Consider the following 19,714-nt stretch of genomic DNA (forward strand, 5'->3'; position numbering starts at 1 on the left):
AAGGCTGAGCTTCTTTTGTGTGCTTGAAGATTTGTGTGTCAAAATCCTAACAATGTTGAAAATTCAGAAGAAGACAAAGTTTTACTTCTTTAAATTTTCCTCTTTCCAACTCAAAATAAGTAGCGATTTAAATGTTTCCATGACCACTGATATGTGTCAAATCTTTTGTGAGATAAAATACACAAAAATGAAGAATTGGAAGCTTTTACTATTTATCTTACAAATATGAATAACACAGCTCCTGACATTCAGATAATAGAAGGGAGCCAGCACCCCTAATTGGAAAGTAATGAATCGAATTACGATGAATTTTATTAAACCTATTTATGTATAACTGAATTTTGATTAGACTTTCTGATTGATGCCCAAGAGAATTAGTTTTAAACATTGTTGAATGAAATAATGAAAGCTAAAGAAATTCATTAAAAACAAAAATTGTCTGGAAGGAGAAGCTGACCTTGTCATACTTTGTTGACAATTTCCAATCTGCTTAGCATGTTATTAAATTTTTGTTACATTTCTGCAATAAAACTAATGGGCAGTGATGGGTCAGGTATCAGGTACTGCTCCAAAAGTTGAGATCACATCCATATTCTTTACCAAAGTGATGGGTTTATCTTCCAGAGTAGTACAGCTGAAACCAGATTTTTATCGTACATCCACTGAAAGTTTGAAATTAAATGGGGTGTGTTGACAATAAATTGTTCACATCTGTCTCAAAGAACACCAGGATTACAATGTTTGAACCGACTGGCTGAACTCCTTTTAACAACTCTAGCTGTCAATTCAAAAACACTCTTCAGAGGTGAATTAAAGAAACAGTTTTAGGTTCAACTAACATGTTCAAGAAGACTATAGAGACTAAAAGTTGAGTGCTAAATATGATTAGCACCCTTTTCCTTCCCCCATCCCTCCAATAACAGCAGTGGCCATCTTGATTTACCATTTTAAAAGAGTTTATCTCTGTGTTCCAGTAAATTTTTCACAATTTACCTCATTAATGCAAAACAAGTAAAAGTAGTTCAAGTTTAAATCCCGTAGCTTTATTTCAAACAGTGTCTGATGTGTTTGAGGTCGGTTAATTCATGATGGAAAAAGAGTGAAACCCAGACCTGATGGGAGAAGCCTCTGAAGGTGGAGATTGGATTAACTTTTAATATAACAAAAACAAAAGAGTCCTGTGTGAGCATGATAATCAAAACAAAATTAAACGTTGGCAGACATAAAACAGGGCTAAAGGATTATGATATGGCACAAAAGGATTAATTAATCATTTAAATACTAAATAGTGTCACTATAATTAATGCAAGTTTTATAAAACATAACAAAATATTGAAATATAATCACTGACCACAAACAAGGACATCTAAGGTTGTAAATTTGCTTTCCCAAAATGGTGGTGGACACTAAAACTGAACATACACATAAAAAGATCTTTTTTTTTTTTTTTGATTGATCCTAAATGCATAGAAATGCATTTTAATATCATACAATTATCACAATATACAAAGTATCAAAATTCAAAATGGTGGCAAACTGGTATTGCTTCCAATATGTACACACTCTGTTACTGCACATTAGTTTTTTTATTATTTTGGACATTTTGAAGTTTTTCCAGTTTGGTTCAAATGTCATCATTTGGGCTTACCCATATTTGTTCATGGATTGGTTGTAGAACTCAGCCCACTCCTTTCACAGTTGTTTCATTATGCAGTATGTCTCTGCAGCTCTTAGTCTAAATGAGACCATTTCAAATTCCTGTATCACATTACAAAACACCCGTCTCCCCCCCACTTCTCCGCTGCCCGAAGAGAAACACTCAAATGGAGAACTTGAAACAGATACTCGTCTTATGAGCTTTTCTCCTAAAAGCCTTGAAAATAACCCCAAATTGGACTTCCTACTTTAGCAGCGACTGTAAATTAAAGACTTAAAGCTAAATTTAAGATCAAATTAGGTGAAATGTGTTGCTCTTCTTCAAGTGGGTTTTTTTTTCATCTCCACAGGCTGTTTCAGTTTTCATTTTACATCTTCCTGCCTCATATTCTTTCATATTTTTTCCTCCTTCTTCTTCCTGTTCATTTCAACAGTGTGTCAGGTACTTAACTCACGTGATTTATTTAATTAGCTTACTCTCCCAGAGATCTCACACTTTGCTTGGAATGCCTCGCTTGCTGACCTCATGGAAAACTGTGGCCTGCCAAGGTTTCCTCTGTTATCCCCTAAAAAGGAACCTAACGTTGTGCGCCTGGAAGTGGTCCCTGATGGATTTTTATTTATTTTTTTTTCACACAAGAGTAAAACATTGACAGATATTTCACAGCTCTTAGATCCAACGCCTGGTCGTTTGGATCTGAAGGCTTGTGACGCTGCAGAGTTTGGGTCTCAGCTGTGTGCCGGATGAAAGGACATGCTCCCAGGCCCGATTTGAAGCCCACACCAGGATAACTGAGTTAAATCGAACCCAGACGCTTTACCAATGTGCTGTCTCCTCTGGCGTTACATCAGATTGCTTTTGATAAATACATGCTACATCACCCTTGTGCTCTCGCTCTCTCTCTCTCTGTTCCTCTCTCTCTGTTTCTGGACAGATTTGTTGTTAGCTGCTGAAGCGTGTAATGAAGGGCTGATTGGAGAGACTACTCTAACCCTTTCAACCCGCCAACAGCATCAGCTGAATCACCTAGAAGGTGACAAGTCATTATTAGAATGAATAAGCAAATCTGTGGAATCATTTCTAGCCAAGACACATTTGATACCTAATCTGCTCTTTGACTGACTTAAATGGCAATGACTTGTCAAATGTTTTCCATTTAGTAGTTACTCTGTATCGTCTCTGGCTCAATCTTTGCTGTTGCGTTTGAACACTTGATAAACGTTGGTTAAAATCTCCACGGGAGAAAAGAAAACAACATACGGGTAGATAATTGAAAATATGTATTCTGATGAACAAACATTACTGTATCATTTTGGTCTGCAGTGATAAATTAATCTTAAATTATGGTTTTATTACCTGTAAATGGAAGAGAATCATGATTAACATAAATAAAAAGGCCTAAATTACATGCTCCCTTTGGTGATGGAGTTGCAGAAATAAATTAACATTTCTATAATGATCACATTTATTGAGATGTTTCTATTAATGGACGTTTGACCAATGGCAGAACTCTCCTGTTTCTTTTTAAAGAGAGGCATCCAGAGATTTCTATGTCTTTGTTCATCACCTATCTCTACTTTTCACTATAGAGAGACAGGGAGCCATCATGATATTTTTTAAATGTAGGAGATGGAAAAGGTGCACACTTTCAAGAAATAACCAAAACATGACTGGCTACGCTTGACAAATGACTTGCTTTGTGCCACAAATTTGAAAAGGGTGAGCTATTTTCTTAGGGTTTTGGATCAGCTTTAGTTCAGATATCTATGTGTTTTGTTCACGAGTGATGGTAGGCTTTAGTGGGAGAGGGATTGGAGAAGAAAACTAAGATAAAAGAACAAAGTTCTCAATTTATGGGTCATTGCAACCCTCATGGAAATAATAATATCCTCAATACAAGTGGCTGAAATGAGTGACTTCAAAGTTTCAAACCTGCTAAACATGAAGAAAATATTTGGCATTTTGAGTAATAAGTGCTAAAAATTACTTCTAAATTGTGGCATAGTGGTAGATTTCTTCTCTGGCACTGGTTTAGCTCAACATTTTTTGTTGGGATTCAGTAGTTAAATCCTCATCAGCAAAAAAAAAGAAAGTTTTAGATAGGTCCAATTCCCTGTGAAAACAATAACAGGATTAAAGGAAAACCCGTGCTGATGGTAAATATGGTATATTTAGAATTCAAAGTAACTTGCATTTAGGAAACATGATAGCTCTGATTGGAATAATTACTTCCTTCAGGTTGGGCGGTGATTGTGGTCATGACTAAAAGAAACAAAAGTTGATAGAGATCATCCATCACTTTATTTTATTTTTTTATTTTTGGTCTTAATTCTTGCTCATTTTGGTTTTGTTTATATTAGCACACAGATTGTCTTCACTGGAAAAGCATTTGTTCTGACACAAGATATGGTGTCAAGGGCAATTTGTGGTTTTGTGTGTAATTACTGATGCGTCACCACTGGGGAGCGAAAGTAGGAGGGATTTTTTTATTGCAGTCATAATCTTTGTAAATGACTGACTTTCAGAGGATGTTCAGAAGCAACAGATAATTATTTTCTAAGATTTATATTTCTTCGATCCTACTCTGGTGAAAGATTCTAAACAAGATTTGGCCCCCACAGATCTTTTTTTAAGATTGGGACGGTTGAATTTGTCATGAGGGAAGCATTTTGTTTTGATTAGTGATCTGGATTATTGTTTCCATTTTCAGTTTCTGACAAGGCATCCAGATTTATATTTAAAATGTCCTGTTGTTAAAGAAATATTCACGATAGAATGCAGTCTAACATTGTTTCTAGGAGGAGGAAAAACATCACAATCCCTATTAAACATATTCATCCTTCTTAGATGTTTTTCTCTGTGTTGATTTTTTTTATGAAATTACTTTCAATACAATTTGTCTCTTTTGACAATGACATGGAAAAAAAAACATCTTATCCAAAGCTAAAATAGAATTTAAAATGTTATTTTTTGAGACTTTTAATCTTCAAGCTCTTTTTTTTTACTTTTGTTTTGTATACAGATGAACTGACAGCAGTTTTCCACTTTGGTGGACAAAAAAAATATTATATTGAGTATAAATAATATATGCGTTTTTGTGACTCAAATGGGAGCGACAACTGTTGCTCTCCACAAGTCGAAGATGAAGATGACTGTCACTGTTGAAAAAAGCTCATATAAATTCGCCAGCGGCCATACGGGAGAGCCCAAATGAAATTAGAACACGGATCAGTCAATCAATCTTTATTTCTGGACTCTTTTCATATACAGTGAGGTGAACACAAAGCATTTTGCAGAGGGAAAAAAACCAAAAACATTATGTGGTTTGGACAACAAGATCAATGCCCAGATCTCAGTCCTATTGAGAATTTGTGGCTGGTCATCAACAGAGCTGTCCACGCCCTCAAGCAACCTGATAAGAGCTCTAGCTGTGTTTGGGAAAATAAAAAGAATGGAGAAAAATTGCCCTGCCCTGATCTTCCAGCCTGATTTGGACATGTCAGTACAAGTCTCAATGCTGCAGTCGCAGCCAAAGTCACATCAATTATATGCAGACTTGAGAGAGGTGAATATTTATGTAGCTGTTTGTTAAAGATTGACATTGCTTTGCACAGATTTTATTTTTTTCTTTTGTTTTGTCATCAAGGCTAAAAAAACAGAAAGCCATAAAATGGTAATAAAGTCAAAGGGGGTTGATTATTGGGTCTGGTTATAATCCTGGCGTCCTATTGATACCGAGACTCTGCTTCTATTGATCTGATAGTGAGCGTCAGATTTTTAATGTGTTTCTCATCATAATCCTCATCATCAATCAAGTTTATTTCTGCAGCACATTTCAACAACAAGGCAGTTTAGAGTACTTCACATAAAAAAACACACAAAAAATACAAAGTTGAAGAACATACAGTCAACAATTGTCAAGTGGTGTCATTAAACATCAAAATTTTTATTAATGTTTCATTGATTGTGTTTCAAAAACAACTTGAAACAGCAGGGTTTTTAGTTGAGATTTACAGGTACTCAGTGTTTCGGCTGTTTTGCAGTTTTCTGGGAGTTTATTCCAGATCTGTGGTGCATAGAAGCTGAGTGCTGCTTCTCCACCATTTGTGTTGGAAATGTGAATTTGGATTCTCGTCAGTCATTTTTTGTCACAGTTGTTATGAATTTATTTATTGTTCTTGTTGTATTCATAGTCAAATTTAAGTGAAATGAAAAGTTGCAAAATCCAAAGGTTATTTTTTCTTGCTGAATTAAATGTTAGATCTTCCATTAGTTTTTGCATTTTCATTGAATTAAAAGGTAATATTAAGGATCATGGATGCTCCAATAAAACCTCAGCCAATAATCTGCAGCTTTCACAGAAAGGGACATTACACAGCAGTTGCCGGAGAGGCATTCTGGGTCAAAAGCCAAACTGAGGGCAGATGGGAGGAAGAGGATCAGTGTTTGAGTGCCTGTGTAAACAATCACAGAGTTTGAGGTGTCTGTGCATGAGAATTAATGGGGATCAGGGGCTCCAAGGAAAAGACGGGGGTGAGACGTAGTTCGTGGGAAAACACTGCATCGCTGCAGTCTTTTACCATAACTTCTTTGGGTGTCATTAGCAGATATGCCTGCTGCTACACACAAGTGGAAAGAAGTTTTACAATTCACAGAGTCTTGTTTATGATATTTTTGGCCAGGCACAGCTGGAGATGAAAGTGAGCGGGGAGGGAGGCCTGCTGCGGGAGCAGAGTGGACTGCTGTGCGAAGACAGGCTGTACCAATCAGGGGACATGATCAGTGTTTACTCGCATGGGTAACCAGAACATTCCCCAATCTGCTCAGCATGTTAGGGAGGCCGTAAACGCTGATAATGGTGACGTCGCACTGGGTCGCCTCCTCAGGCCACCTGTATGAAGAAGAACTAGGCTGGCCATATAAGGCTGGATGTGTGTAACACCTCTGAACTCACTTCAGCCTTGTAGAAAGAATGTGTTTACAGAGTCTTGATGTCATATCCTCTTAGAAAACCTGTCATATATATCATCTTTAGTTTGTTTGTACTCTAGCAGGTGTGACGTGCACAGGTAATTCGTCTACATCTCTTAGCTTTTTTTTTGTTTGTTTGTTTTAGAATTAGTAATTCTGGAAAAATAGTCAAAGTACCACTAAAGGATTCTGTGCCAGAAATCATACTTAGAGTTAAACTGGTCCCTTTAGTAAGGCCATTGTTTTTTTCTTTTCTCAGAAGTTAGCTTGATGGATTTTCCTAGCGCAGATCTTAACTCTAAGCAAGCTGAAGGTCAATGTTATTTTTTTTCTGGAGTTTTCATTTTTCTTTTACAATTGCAAATATGTATGAATAAAATACTTAATCAAAATAAAAGTAAAAGTTAGGCTTTTTAAAATTCCTTCAACTTCAGTATGGACAAACTGTAATTAATTACAGCAATGCGAGTAAATGTAACTACTTACTTTCCATGTCCTGTATGTCAGTGCCTGAATAATCAGAATATGTAATTTTTTACACACATAAGTGCTTCTACTTTCTACTTTATCCATACAGGTAGCCTACAGTACAGTAAAACATTTATATTTTTTATTTATTTGGGCTTTGAGTGTTTTTTGAGAGTGAGAGCCAGATAATACAATGACCAAATAATAGCTTTTGTCATAGCATAATGACAAAAAGTTTGAGGAGATGGTATTTTCACAATGAAAACTTGCATCTTCAACTTCAAATAAAGGTTTTCCTACAAAGAATATTCTCATTAGAATTAATCACAAATTTCAATTTTATTCCCAAGAACCCTTTGAAACAATGTCCATTTTTAATGAGTGCTAATGGCTGCAACAAGGAGTGCGAAAACGTTTGCACAGTGCATAGAGAAAATAAGCAGCTACATTTGTGTGAAATCTCGCACAACACACAAGAACACGCCGCCGAGCGCATTATGTAGCATGACTCTGCCTGCTCTCCAGGCTGCAGAGATGAATATATATAGTTGAATGGAGGGTTTATACTCTGGTTGGAAGGAGGGTTAATATTAGGGTTGAGAGGTGGGTTTGATTAAGGTTGTTATTAATAGGGTAATTATTATCCGTCAAGCCCAGTGTCATCAGCTCTGTCTGCATCACTGCTGTTTAAGACTCTGCATCATCTTCTTTCTTGTGCTCCTAGCATTGTTTTACATCCCCACAATATGGCTTATCTCAAAATGTTCTCTTTACAACATCATGTTTACAAACCAATAAAATTCTAAAGATTAAATATTAAGATGATGCATCTACTACTTGAGAAATTCTCCCCAATGAGACACATTTCTAGTCTTTTCTTGGAAAGAACAAATTGTTCTTGTTAATCAATGGAAATGTAATTGAGTGACAGTGAGCCTGAGCCCTCAGACCTACATTATGCTGCTCTTTGATCTATTTCCAAAGACCGATTATTTTCCCCCTCCAAGGCTAATTAATCAGTGCATTGAAGACGTTGGATGCTGTGTATTTAGTTTTTTAGAGGCAGACGCCCTGGGGAGCCAAGTTTATACAGTGAGCTGTCATCTAAGCAGACAAACAAGCAATCACAGCTCTAAAAGATGAAATATGAAAAAAAAAAAAAACTGGATCAGTAATTGTAGTTTTGCAGCCATAAATGAGTGAATTCAGATGATATGGGGCGTTTAATTTGCAAAATCAGACTGAGTAATCAGAGACTGAATGATGTGCACTCATTTTTGATTAAAAACTGAAATGAAAGGAGTGGGTAAAATGACTTACACGCTTCTTTTGAGGCCTTAAAAATAAATAAGAATCCTCCCAGGTTGATGGTATTTTCAGATTGGCTCATATTTAGCAAAATGATAAGATTTATTTTGAATTAGGATCAGAAAGACACATTAGGTAATTTGACTGATTCAGGCAGCAAGCAGAAACTGAATACCAAAGTGCTTTAAAAAATGGTAAATGGATTGTACTAGTGGAACACTTTATCTTGCTGGAGAACTTCAAAGTGCTTCACATTACATTCAGTCATTCATGCATTCACACATTGATGGTGATAAGCTACATTGAAGCCATAGCTGCCTTGAAGAACCCTGACAGAAGCAAGGATGCTGCACAATCGCTGCATTTCTGACCAACACTAAAAGGAGAGACGAGTCAAGTGTTTTTCCTAAATACAAGACCAAGTACTAGTTCAGAAGAATGAACTACCATCTCACGATCTCATGTTTTCTTTCAGATAATAAATACTTATTCTCAGTTTACAAATCTTTGATTCTAGTTGAGTTTGACTTTATTGAATGTTGTGTAGTGAAAGGATAAAGTTATGTACACAGAAAATAAATTTAGAACAAAAGCAAGCAAGAGAAGAACAGTAGTAAAGTATATTGACATGTTTAAAGAAGTGTTAGGAAGTAAAATTGTATTTTTACAGCCACTCCTCTTGCTTGGTTATCATACATTAATGTTTGTATGTGTCATTATGAACAAGCATAGCTATTTTATTATGTTAAAATTCTTTTTAGAAAACCATAAGAGCAATACTGATGTTTGCCCAAATTTCCATACTGGTGCATCACTACTAATAATTAAGGTGCATCTAAAAGGAAAAACGGGACTGAACAAGTAATAGTAAGTACATATGCAACCATCAAACCCTTCTAGTGACACGATTGCACATATTAAGCCTTAATATTTAATCTTGTACTAGAAGAACAGGAAGTCCTCCAGGAGGTAGTAACATGTTATTAGAGAGTTTTTTTCGAAGGAGCAAATGGTACTCTTGCCAACACAGGAGTCATGGTCTGTCTCATGATGACATTCTCGTAACCTGAGAAAGCAGGATGACTTTGTCATGCAGGACCTCTTTACTCCCTCACACCATGCTATGAGTGTGTGGCTTGTCGCCTCAAGCGCCGGCATTTGCTGCTGATGAATCCCTGCTGTCACTCTGGTGATCCCTGCGTCTTGGTAAGCCGCTCCCCACTGCAAAGAGCTTGTGACAGCCCTGCAGCCTCGTCTATGGCTCACCTGAACAAACTGTCCTGCTGACTTGCTTAATGAGCGCTGCAACATTTTGGTGGAGCACAAAAATCTTAAAGTGAAACAAGCCATCATGTTAAATTCACATTGTGCTGAAAACTTATTTTCCCAGAGCTGAACATGTTAGGTCTCTGTTCTCATCTATTGTTGTTGTTTCAGCAGATCACAGTATGTGTTGAATGGTACAGTGATGGAGGAAGTGGAATGCCTTCAATAAAGGAATGCAATAATAAAAATAACTTCAAAGAGAGTAAAATTCATTTTAAAAAAAGCCTCATTCACAGATCTGAGTTGTCACCTCAGGGAACAGACTGACCAGATTAAAGATTAATGTTTTGTAGATTAGATGGTCTGCAGTAGTCTAGACAAAAGCTGCATGATTGACATACAGAATCGAACTGAACTGATCTGATTTTGCAGCTATGATTTGAATATGGCTGAAAGAAACTGACTGATTAAATCCAGTTGTTGATTCTTAAAATAGAGAATTGTAATTTGGTTCTATATAAAATAAATAAATTGCTGATTTTTCTCACAGGGGCTTCAATATGGGATTAAAGATGTTCTTCCAAAAAGATAAAATAACTAAAATGACATCTTTAACTGTAACTCCTGCTTTTGCTGAATGAAGGGGAGAATGTTTAAACAGATTTGGCACCAGAAGGAAAGATGGTAGAACGAAATAGTTCGGTGTTCCAATAAAACCAGAGCTTTGAGAATTAAATCAACCCTCAGGTAATTACATTTTAACACTTGATCAACCTCTTTGACTTGCGTAACCTGTGGTTATCAGGAGATTATCTATATTTCTGTTTGCAACAGCTCCACATGTCAGGAGGATGGCCAACAGAGTCAAAGACATTGAATGCGATGTATATTTAAATATACAATCAGGTGCAACAAAAGTACTTATAGAATCTGTCTATTGCATCCATAACTAACACCATCACATACCACTAAATTAGTCACAAAGTTAATGTCTGAGAGTGCAAAATGTAGGTGTGAAGGATTCATTTACATGAGTTCTTTCAAGTGAAATGGTAAAAATATTCAGAAAACTTTATGAAAAGCTTGTTGAAGGACACCAAGAGCATTTGAAGTCACACAAATTCTTAATTTAAAGAATTCAAAGCCAAAAATTAGAAGTCTCATGAAAATATCTACTATTATTCCAGCATTTCATAAATTAAAATAATTTTGACGATCTTAAACTAAGACAAGAATAGTTGAGTCAGATCTAATGTGACTGTGAGGAAAGAAAGGTTGTGTGTTTTTGTGCAGTGTATGTAAATATCTAGTTTCACTGGGAGCTGAATTGAAAGAAAATTCTCCCCAAAACTTTGATGTGCAACCTTCTTAAAAACTGTCTTCTCTGAGAATTTCTTGCTCTGGGCTCTTTCACTGTTCAAAGTGTACCGCTGCCTTTCTGCTGCTTGTTTTATGATTTAAAAATTCAGAGTAATGCAAGACAAATAGATTTTCTTTCTCTTTCAGATGTACAAATACAGATGAGTATTTACAACCTAGCCTTTGGTGTCCTGTTTATTTGATCTGGAACAATGTTGAGCTCTAATTAGGTGCAAATGCACTCATTAGCCAAAGCCACTCTGCAGAGACCAATTGTCAATGAATAATTCAAGACCTCTCTCCCATGCACGACATCAATACTTGGCTCTTCCTGCCTCCACACTCCTGTGCATTCTCATCTCCAATTGCATTCTGCCACTGTGAAATGAAGAGTGTTTGAATTTATCTGAAGAGCCACTCAGAGAATACAAATCATCTGTTTCTTTCAAGTCCAGGTTTCAGCCTTCTCTTGTTAGACCCCTGTCATCTGCAGAGTAGTTTTCATTAGTTTCACCCCAGTAACCCTGCTTCTTTCTCCCATTTCTCCCGCAGGATATGGCCATGCAGCCCCCAGCACAGAAGGAGGGAAAATCTTCTGCATGCTCTATGCCCTCCTAGGCATTCCCCTCACTTTGGTCATGTTTCAGAGCGTTGGTGAGCGGATCAACACCTTCGTCAGATACCTGCTCCATCGCCTAAAGAAGTGCCTTGGAATGAGGCGCACTGAAGTCTCTCTGGCCAACATGGTGACCATTGGTTTCATATCCTGCATGAGCACGCTATGCGTGGGGGCGATGGCCTTCTCCCACTTTGAAGAGTGGAGCTTCTTTCACGCGTACTACTACTGCTTTATCACACTCACCACCATCGGGTTTGGGGACTACGTGGCACTACAGAACAAAGACGCCCTGCAGACCAAGCCGGAGTACGTGGCCTTCAGCTTTATCTACATCTTGACGGGCCTGGCGGTGATTGGAGCCTTCCTCAACTTAGCAGTACTGAGATTCATGACAATGAATGCTGAGGATGAGAAAAGGGACGCCGAGCAGAGGGCTCTTCTCGCCCATAACGGTCAGGTGGGTGGGCACATTAACTGCTCCGTAGACCCGGTCTCGCCCTCCTCCACGCCGCCTGGTTGTGGCAGTGGAAGTGCAATCGGAGGGAGCAGCGGAGGGGCTGCGAGCCGCGGCTTACGTAACGTTTACGCCGAGGTTCTCCACTTCCAGTCCATGTGTTCCTGCCTTTGGTATAAGAGCAGAGAGAAGCTGCAGTACTCCATCCCCATGATCATCCCACGTGACCTCTCCACATCGGATACCTATATGGAGCAGGGGGAGGCTTTCTCCAACCCTCTGCACTCTAACGGTTGCGTGTGCAGCTTGCACCATCACTCAGGCATCAGCTCGGTATCCACAGGTTTGCACAGCATCAACACCTACAGGAGACTGAATAAACGCAGAAGCTCTATCTAAACAGCTGGAAAACTTTGTTTTACAGTCTTTTTGCGTGCATCACCATGTGAGGTAGTCCAGCTGGAGCAGACCATCAAAGGAACAAAACAGCAGAACTACAGAGATCTAACTCTACCAATCTGGGTTTTGTTTTGGAATTAAATAATTTGGTGGCTTGGACTCAAGACGTGGTTCTTCCATTGATGGAGCACAAACCTTGTAGTATTAAGAGTCACACTAAAGCTAATGGTTAAGTGGCATTTACTACACGTCTTCTGACACTGTTGCACGTCGGCAATATCTTAACTCTAAAATGAGCATTTTTGTTGTCAGTAAGTATGGATATGGACTGAAAGAGACGGAAAAGCACTGAGGGATATGTATTAAGAGGAGAATTTTATAAAATAAAACAGTTTCTCAAAAGAAAACTTATTAGTAAGGAACTCACTTGATGAGTCAAAGTAAAATGTGTGTATATATTTGGACACTTCACATAAAACTTATTTTTTTCAATGAGAGCTTTCAAAAATATGAAAAAAAACAATCATGTTTTTTTTCTTGTATTTATTTTTCCACAATGCAGATTTTTCTTCCATGAGACCCTAACTCTAGATCAAATGATATATCTCACTGGTTTAAGATAGCTGACAAAAACACTGCCTTGCAAAAGTATCTTGAACTTCTTCATGCTTGTCACATCAGAATCATTCATTTCAAAGCATATTATTGGGGTAATATGAGAAACAAAAAGTTGCTTGCAAATGCGAATGTGGCTTTAAAATATTTTGTGAGTGATAGCCTTAAAAAGTTTGCTGTGAATTTTTTATTGAATCTCAATTAGTTAATTTAAATGACCTTGTTTTTCCATGACTTAATCTGCAAATTTTTGTCTGAAACTTTTGACTACTCTTTTTCCAAAACATTTCACCCTCTGTCGGGTGGAGGGGGAGGAAGGGTTCTTGGACATCGGTTTTAATGTCCACAGATTGATAATCGTAAACTTTTCCAGAATTGTTCAGGCTTTTTGTTTAGGATCCTTGTCATGATGGAATGTAAATCTTAATTCAAAGCTTTACCCTTTACAGCCACTGACAGTTTTACCCGTGTTTTCCTTATCCACCTTCCCAATAAGCTCCGACCACCATTCCTGTTCATAATTATCCACACAGCAGGATCCTGCTGTTTCATATTTTAATTTGGGCCAGAAAGTACAATTTTGGTCTTATTGGACTAGAGCACCTTTTTCTGCATGTGCCCTTCATGGTTTATGACAACCTGCAAACACAAGTTGTCTAAGAATGATTTTGTTCTTGCTTCTTTTCTGCTAAAGTCAGATTTTTGGATTACATGCCCAATACTGAGGACATATTCTTCAGGTTTTCTGGTTCCTTCTCTGATTGGTAAATTAATCAGTGCTCTGTGTCAGGGACACAGCTTGAGATTTAGTTTTATAGCAATACACTTCTTTGAATTTCTCTATATTATTATTCTTGAGCTTTGTGGAGTGATTGATTGTCTTTATTCATTGAGGGGCATCAGCGTAAAGAGGGGTGAATCAATATCCAAATAAAAGACTTTAAGATATAAAAAAACACTTTGTAATTCAGCAGTACTCATAAAATCCCAATAAAATGCATTACATTTTTAGATTATGACATGACAGAAAAGTAAAAGGGTAAAAACACATCTGCAAAACACTATAAAGACCCGACATGCAATGTCACCATTGGCCATTAGGCTTCCTTTGCCACTTTTTTCCTTAGCTTTATGAAATTACTATGAATTTATTTTTTCATAGGATGTTTTATGCATTAATCTGAATTATGTACATGTTCTCACCATATGTTTTTGTGTAGCTGGACTATAATCTGATATCTTAAATCAGAGCATGTAAGCTCACCTGTGTATTGTAGAAAGGCATATCGTATTCACTGCTGCACCTTAGAGAACTGTTTGTGCTTCCAGACACTGGGAGTCAGTGTCTGACATATTTGATTCTTTTTAAATGAATCCCACCATGTTGTGTTATGTAAATGATAAGACCTAATTCATATTACTTGTTGGGGAAGTGGGAGGCATTTGGGTTGATGCTCTGTACTTTGTGCTCCTCATAAACAAAGAAACAGCCTCAGATTTTGCACGTCTTGCACTTAAAGGGGCGGTGGGGCATTCTCAAGCCCCACATTCACTTGACTCAACCATTTGAGGTCTTTTATGTGTGTTCATTTTGTTTCATGGAAGAATCGACATTTGTCTTTATTGTATTTCTGTAGTTTATCTTCACAGTGAGTCATTATGGTTTTCAGTTTTCTGAAGTCCATTACTACAGTAAACCTGTTAGCGTTTTTCAGCAACTCACTACTTGATGAGAAGAGTTGTGTGTGTTACATGTACATGTTTTTGTTTTCTTTTGAACATAATAAAATATTATTTAATTTAAAACGACAACTGTATTTGAGTGTTGAATGCTGAAGTATTAGAATATATGGGTTTCGGTTTGTATGAACTCATCAGTGAGGCTGGTCACTCAGTGTTGGACAATATATTACTTTCCACAAACCAGCATTGCATTAAAAACCAAATCAGGAGTGTTCACTTCATAATAGCTACGCTAAAAACCTTGTAGAATCTATTTAAAATGGCAATATCTTGAGATAATAATTAGGTAAACAAAACAGGACTTTTCTCATGTAGAAATGTAAAAAGAACTATGAATGCAAAGAAAAAAATAAATCTGATAGAAATAAATAGAGAAATGCGTTAGTAAAACTGCAGGAGGGACCTGATTTAAAGGAGCCAACACTTTCACCACATCTCAGGTGTTCAAGCAGTTTGAGAAGATAACAATCAGATTGAAGAGCCGTCTGATGACCAAAGGGTTCTACATACCATCAATTACATTTTACCTTCTGCTTTTATAAACAGAGCCAATGCATGGATTTAAGAACTGATGTAATGTGATCCATGTTCTCTGGCAGCGGCCTTTTGGATGAGCAGCAGCTGCCTGATTGATTTTCTGACCTGAAGGTCAGAAGTATGAGGCAAATCCATTGTGTTCTTCAAAACACCTTTGCTAATCTGATATTTGAATCTGTATGTCACTAACGCTTCCATCACGCCAAACATTTTACCCACAGTGAAAGGTTATGCAACCAAAAGAAAGATGACTCAGAGTTTATTCGTCCCTGTTATGATACGTATTATGCAACTGTCATGCTGTGCTTTAATTGTTGTAGGAGTTTTCCCTTTCATATTCAGCAAAATGTGCCTAAATCCTGCATTGAGATCATGAAGCCAATCATTGTCTCTTTTCACCTCTGGCTGACAGTTTTCCACATCATCTGTACCTTCGCTTCACTGGTTGTTCTGATTTATATAACAGATAAACTTTGTTTATAAAACTGTGGCCCTAATGAAACTTTAAATGCTTTCGTGTCACAATTGTAATATCATGAGAGATTTCTGAGACTTAAGTGCTTCAGTGGGTTTTGTTGGGATTTGCTTTGGGTCTTTCATGCACTGCTGCTCTGATGTTAAGGAATTCATCTGCGAAAACAGATTTCCAGAACGGACATCCTAGACTTAGCCGGGCAATGTTTAGGTGAGACTGAATAAGATCAGAGCACACACTAGCAAGCGGAGATCAGGTTTGATACTTAAAGCTGATGAAACGAGCGCCGTGTCATACATTTTTATTCCACCCTTCCTCCTGTTTGCTCTCTTCAAGGACTTCTGTAGAGTTAAGATTCAGCACTGAGAGAGGAATGTAAGGCCAACGCAGGACAGCCAAAAACAGCAATATATTGAAAGGAAATACTCACCCCAAAAAGAAAGTAAATTTAAAACATAAACATTCTTACAAAAAAAGAAAACATTCCCAGAGGAGCAGCAAGATGTTTTGCGTCAGTAATTTTTGCTATGCATATATTAGAAAATCATTCCATTTAAGTTTTTACATCAAGGGCAAAATTATTTTTTCTGTCTTAGAAATCCAAAAGAGGATACACGTTGGCAAAAATAAGAAAAATAGAAAAAAAAATTAAAAAAGAGATGTGTTTCTGTTAGAGAATTTAATATGTGGAAGATGGAGGAAAAACAGGTCAAAGCCTGTAGACATTTAAATTTTTCCTGAAGACAAAGACTCTTCATTTCAACTCCACAAAATACACAGACAAAAGTGTTTTAGCTCTTTTCATTCTTTCTAATATATATTCTTTATTATTTTGAATTCAGTACATTTATTAACTGGGGAAAATCGTCTCATTTTAAAAAAAACCAGCAATTCCAATATTTTATACTTTTTTCAATAGATCATAATGTTTAGGCATCTAAATAACGGACGAACATCTATATTTGTGAATGAATATATAAAAATAGATTGCTTAGTGAAGTTATGTTTTCCATCACAAAGTTGTCAACTATACTTTGAATCAAAATTCAAACCTGCTCATTGATGAACATCAATTTACATTCAATTTGCAGCTTATACTGGAACTTTAAATATCTTTACATTAAGAAAAGACGGTGACCTTCCATTACTGTTCTTTATCTTTAATTATTAGTTCATTTTTTTACCCAAATAATACAAATACTTTGCTCTGTAGGATATTCTGTCCTCTCTGTGGCCTGTGGTAGCTTCAGTGATCATGTGGAGTTTTATTTTTGTTTGCTTGTTTCCATCCCAGATGCATTCAGCTGTCAAGCCGCTGCACCACTGAGTATGCAGTGGAACAATAAGAACCTGCAATGACCATTCCTCTAGGACGCTATCAGAACAAACTGTAGGAAACAACACGAAGAATCCTCGGCTCAGTACGTTTCGGAACATAAATGACATCTGACAGGCTGCAGTTCTTTATGCTCCAATGACCAAGCATTACAAAATGAGCGGAGGAAAAGGAAATCAGTCTGCTGCGACGCTTCTGCTTGTGATGTGTGAACACCACAGAGGGTTAATGACCTGCTGTCTGTTCTCCAGCTGAGACACAATGAGCCTTCTCAGTGGTGACTGATGTGAAGACGTAACCTCAGGCCAAATCGATGATGACTAAACGTTTTTCAGTTTAATTGGACAATCGAGGGAGGATATAAAACCCTCTGTTCTGCGTAAGGCAATACATCACACTCAAATAGTCATTTCTATCAGCTCTATATTAGCAGAAGGAGAATAATCTTCTCTTCTCTTGTCAAAGTGGAAAACATCTGTGACTGACTAACCGGCACTATGTCAAAGCAAGCCATTGATTTTATGAGAAAAGAGTGTTTAAACCCTCAGCATTTCATGAATTGTAGCCATTTATAAAAACATTATAGATTTCTGTGTCAGTCCCCTCAATAGATGTGATTCAAGCACCCTCATTCCACCCTTCTGTTCTTTCTTTGCTTTACTATTCACTTAATTTTCCTCTAAGATTGACAACTTGTTGAATTACCAGTTTTCCCTCCTCCTAATAATCTCTAGATGAGTCCCTTTCAGGGTTAGCAGAGCATACACACAGTAATAATGAAAGTAGGGAGGCTGACTGTGGCTCATAACTGTGGAGTTTCCTCTACGTTTGACTATCAAGTGCTCAGTTTCACTCACTTCTTAGTTTTATTCGACAGGAAACTGAAAGTTCAACTTTGTCTACCAGGTCCTTTATCTGGGGAAGGGAGACTCCCATTAATGGCCCTTTCCTCTCTTGGCTGGTAATCTCATGGAGAGGAAATGTCTTTTTAAGTGTTGGAAGCCATTTGTTCTAAAGAAAGCAGCAGGAAGTTGTGTATTACTAGCTGACATGTCATAATTGATGGTTAAAGTTTGCTTTTTAGTAAGAAATGTGTTGTTTGATGCTTAAAACTCAGTAATTTATTTTCTCGCTTGAAGACGGCAAAGAAACTGTCACTTCAAACTGAAGGTGTCAGCCATCAAACATGTCTAATTGCTGACTTTTTCCTATTATTCATGTGCATGTTTTTTTTTTTTTCAAAACCAGTCCCAGCAAATAGAAGAATTAAAGTTAAAGAAGTGAGATATTTAAGGTTCTTTTATTTACCACCTTTATCAACCCTGGGTGACGGTGCAGCTGTTGTTTACTTCTTTTGGTCATTGACGAGACGCAAGATGCAGCCTGGAGAAATTCTCACTCTTAGAGGGCAACACAGAGGATGCAACCATGCATGCATGCACTCAAGCAATTTAGCGACATACATGTTCTCTAGCTTCCTTTAGGGGGAAGCTAGAGAGGGCACATACAAGCACATAGGTGCCAAACTTGCAGGCCAAATCTGGCTCAGAGTAATAATATTTGGCCTAAATGTTCACCAATAACACTACAAACCCCAGAATACTCTGTTGATGCCGTCTGTGCCCTACTCTGTTAACCTCCAATAGTGACTTCAAGCAGAAGAAGAGATGCCATGTGGTTTGAACTGGTGAGAATGACAGATCCTGACACTACAAGAAACTTTTCTTACTGGACTTTCCTTGCATAAGTTATCATCATTATCATTAATAGCAATGTAAAAAAAAAGAAGTCTCTAATTTTGCAGTAAAATACCAGCAGCTTTGGTTGCCAGAAATTGAACCATATAAATACAGTAAAATTTGGCAACTATGGCTGCAGGAATTTTATTGTGAATTATAGGCATTTTTTACAGTGTAGTAAAGAAAAAGATTACCATTGCAATTTAACCAAGAAGATGAGAAATGGTGAGAAAGCAAATATATAACTCAGATGTGCCTTTTATTTAGTAAATTTTCAAAGGGTAATTTTATCTATTTTGTATTAAGCACATATAGCATAATTCTATATGTGCAACTTGTCACTCTGGTTTCAAATATTTAAACTCTACAAGTTTAAATAATCTGCAATAAGTGCTTGAAATTTTGTTGAAATATAATGGGAGCCAGCAACAAGGCTGCCGTTTGAGGTCTCCTCCATTGTGACTTTAGTGTTGTTGCATAACTGTGACCTCTGGCTTTGCTCCTGTTGCTGACTTTGGTACAGTCATCCCTCCCCAGCACTGCAAACCACACCATCTTCTATGTAATCATTCTGCTTGCGTGGATTCAGATGTGACCCCAGCTTTGTGGCTATGCAAGACGTCGGCTGGCACTCGCCGGGATATTCTTCTGATCACGGCTGATTATGCTGTCAGCGGAGACGGGAACAACAGGAGCACAGAATGATCTCAGAGACACATGGTACCAATTTTACAACTTTCTTGGTTAACAGCACATGCCTGGGTTATG

General features: G+C 37.4%; 1 protein-coding gene across 1 annotated transcript in view; it reads left to right on the plus strand.

Annotated features, from left to right (window-relative positions):
* kcnk3a (potassium channel, subfamily K, member 3a) overlaps positions 1-14,889 on the plus strand; it is a 33,118-nt gene extending 18,229 nt beyond the window's left edge. The window contains exon 2 of the mRNA XM_055054561.1: positions 11,582-14,889. Coding sequence (XP_054910536.1) covers positions 11,582-12,501 — 920 coding nt within the window. The 3' untranslated portion in view covers positions 12,502-14,889. The remainder of the gene's footprint in view (positions 1-11,581) is intronic.
* The last annotated feature ends 4,825 nt before the right edge of the window (positions 14,890-19,714 follow it).

This window comes from Poeciliopsis prolifica, unplaced genomic scaffold (genome assembly GCF_027474105.1).
Source record: "Poeciliopsis prolifica strain line A6 unplaced genomic scaffold, Auburn_PproV2 SCAFFOLD039, whole genome shotgun sequence".
NCBI lineage: Eukaryota > Metazoa > Chordata > Actinopteri > Cyprinodontiformes > Poeciliidae > Poeciliopsis > Poeciliopsis prolifica.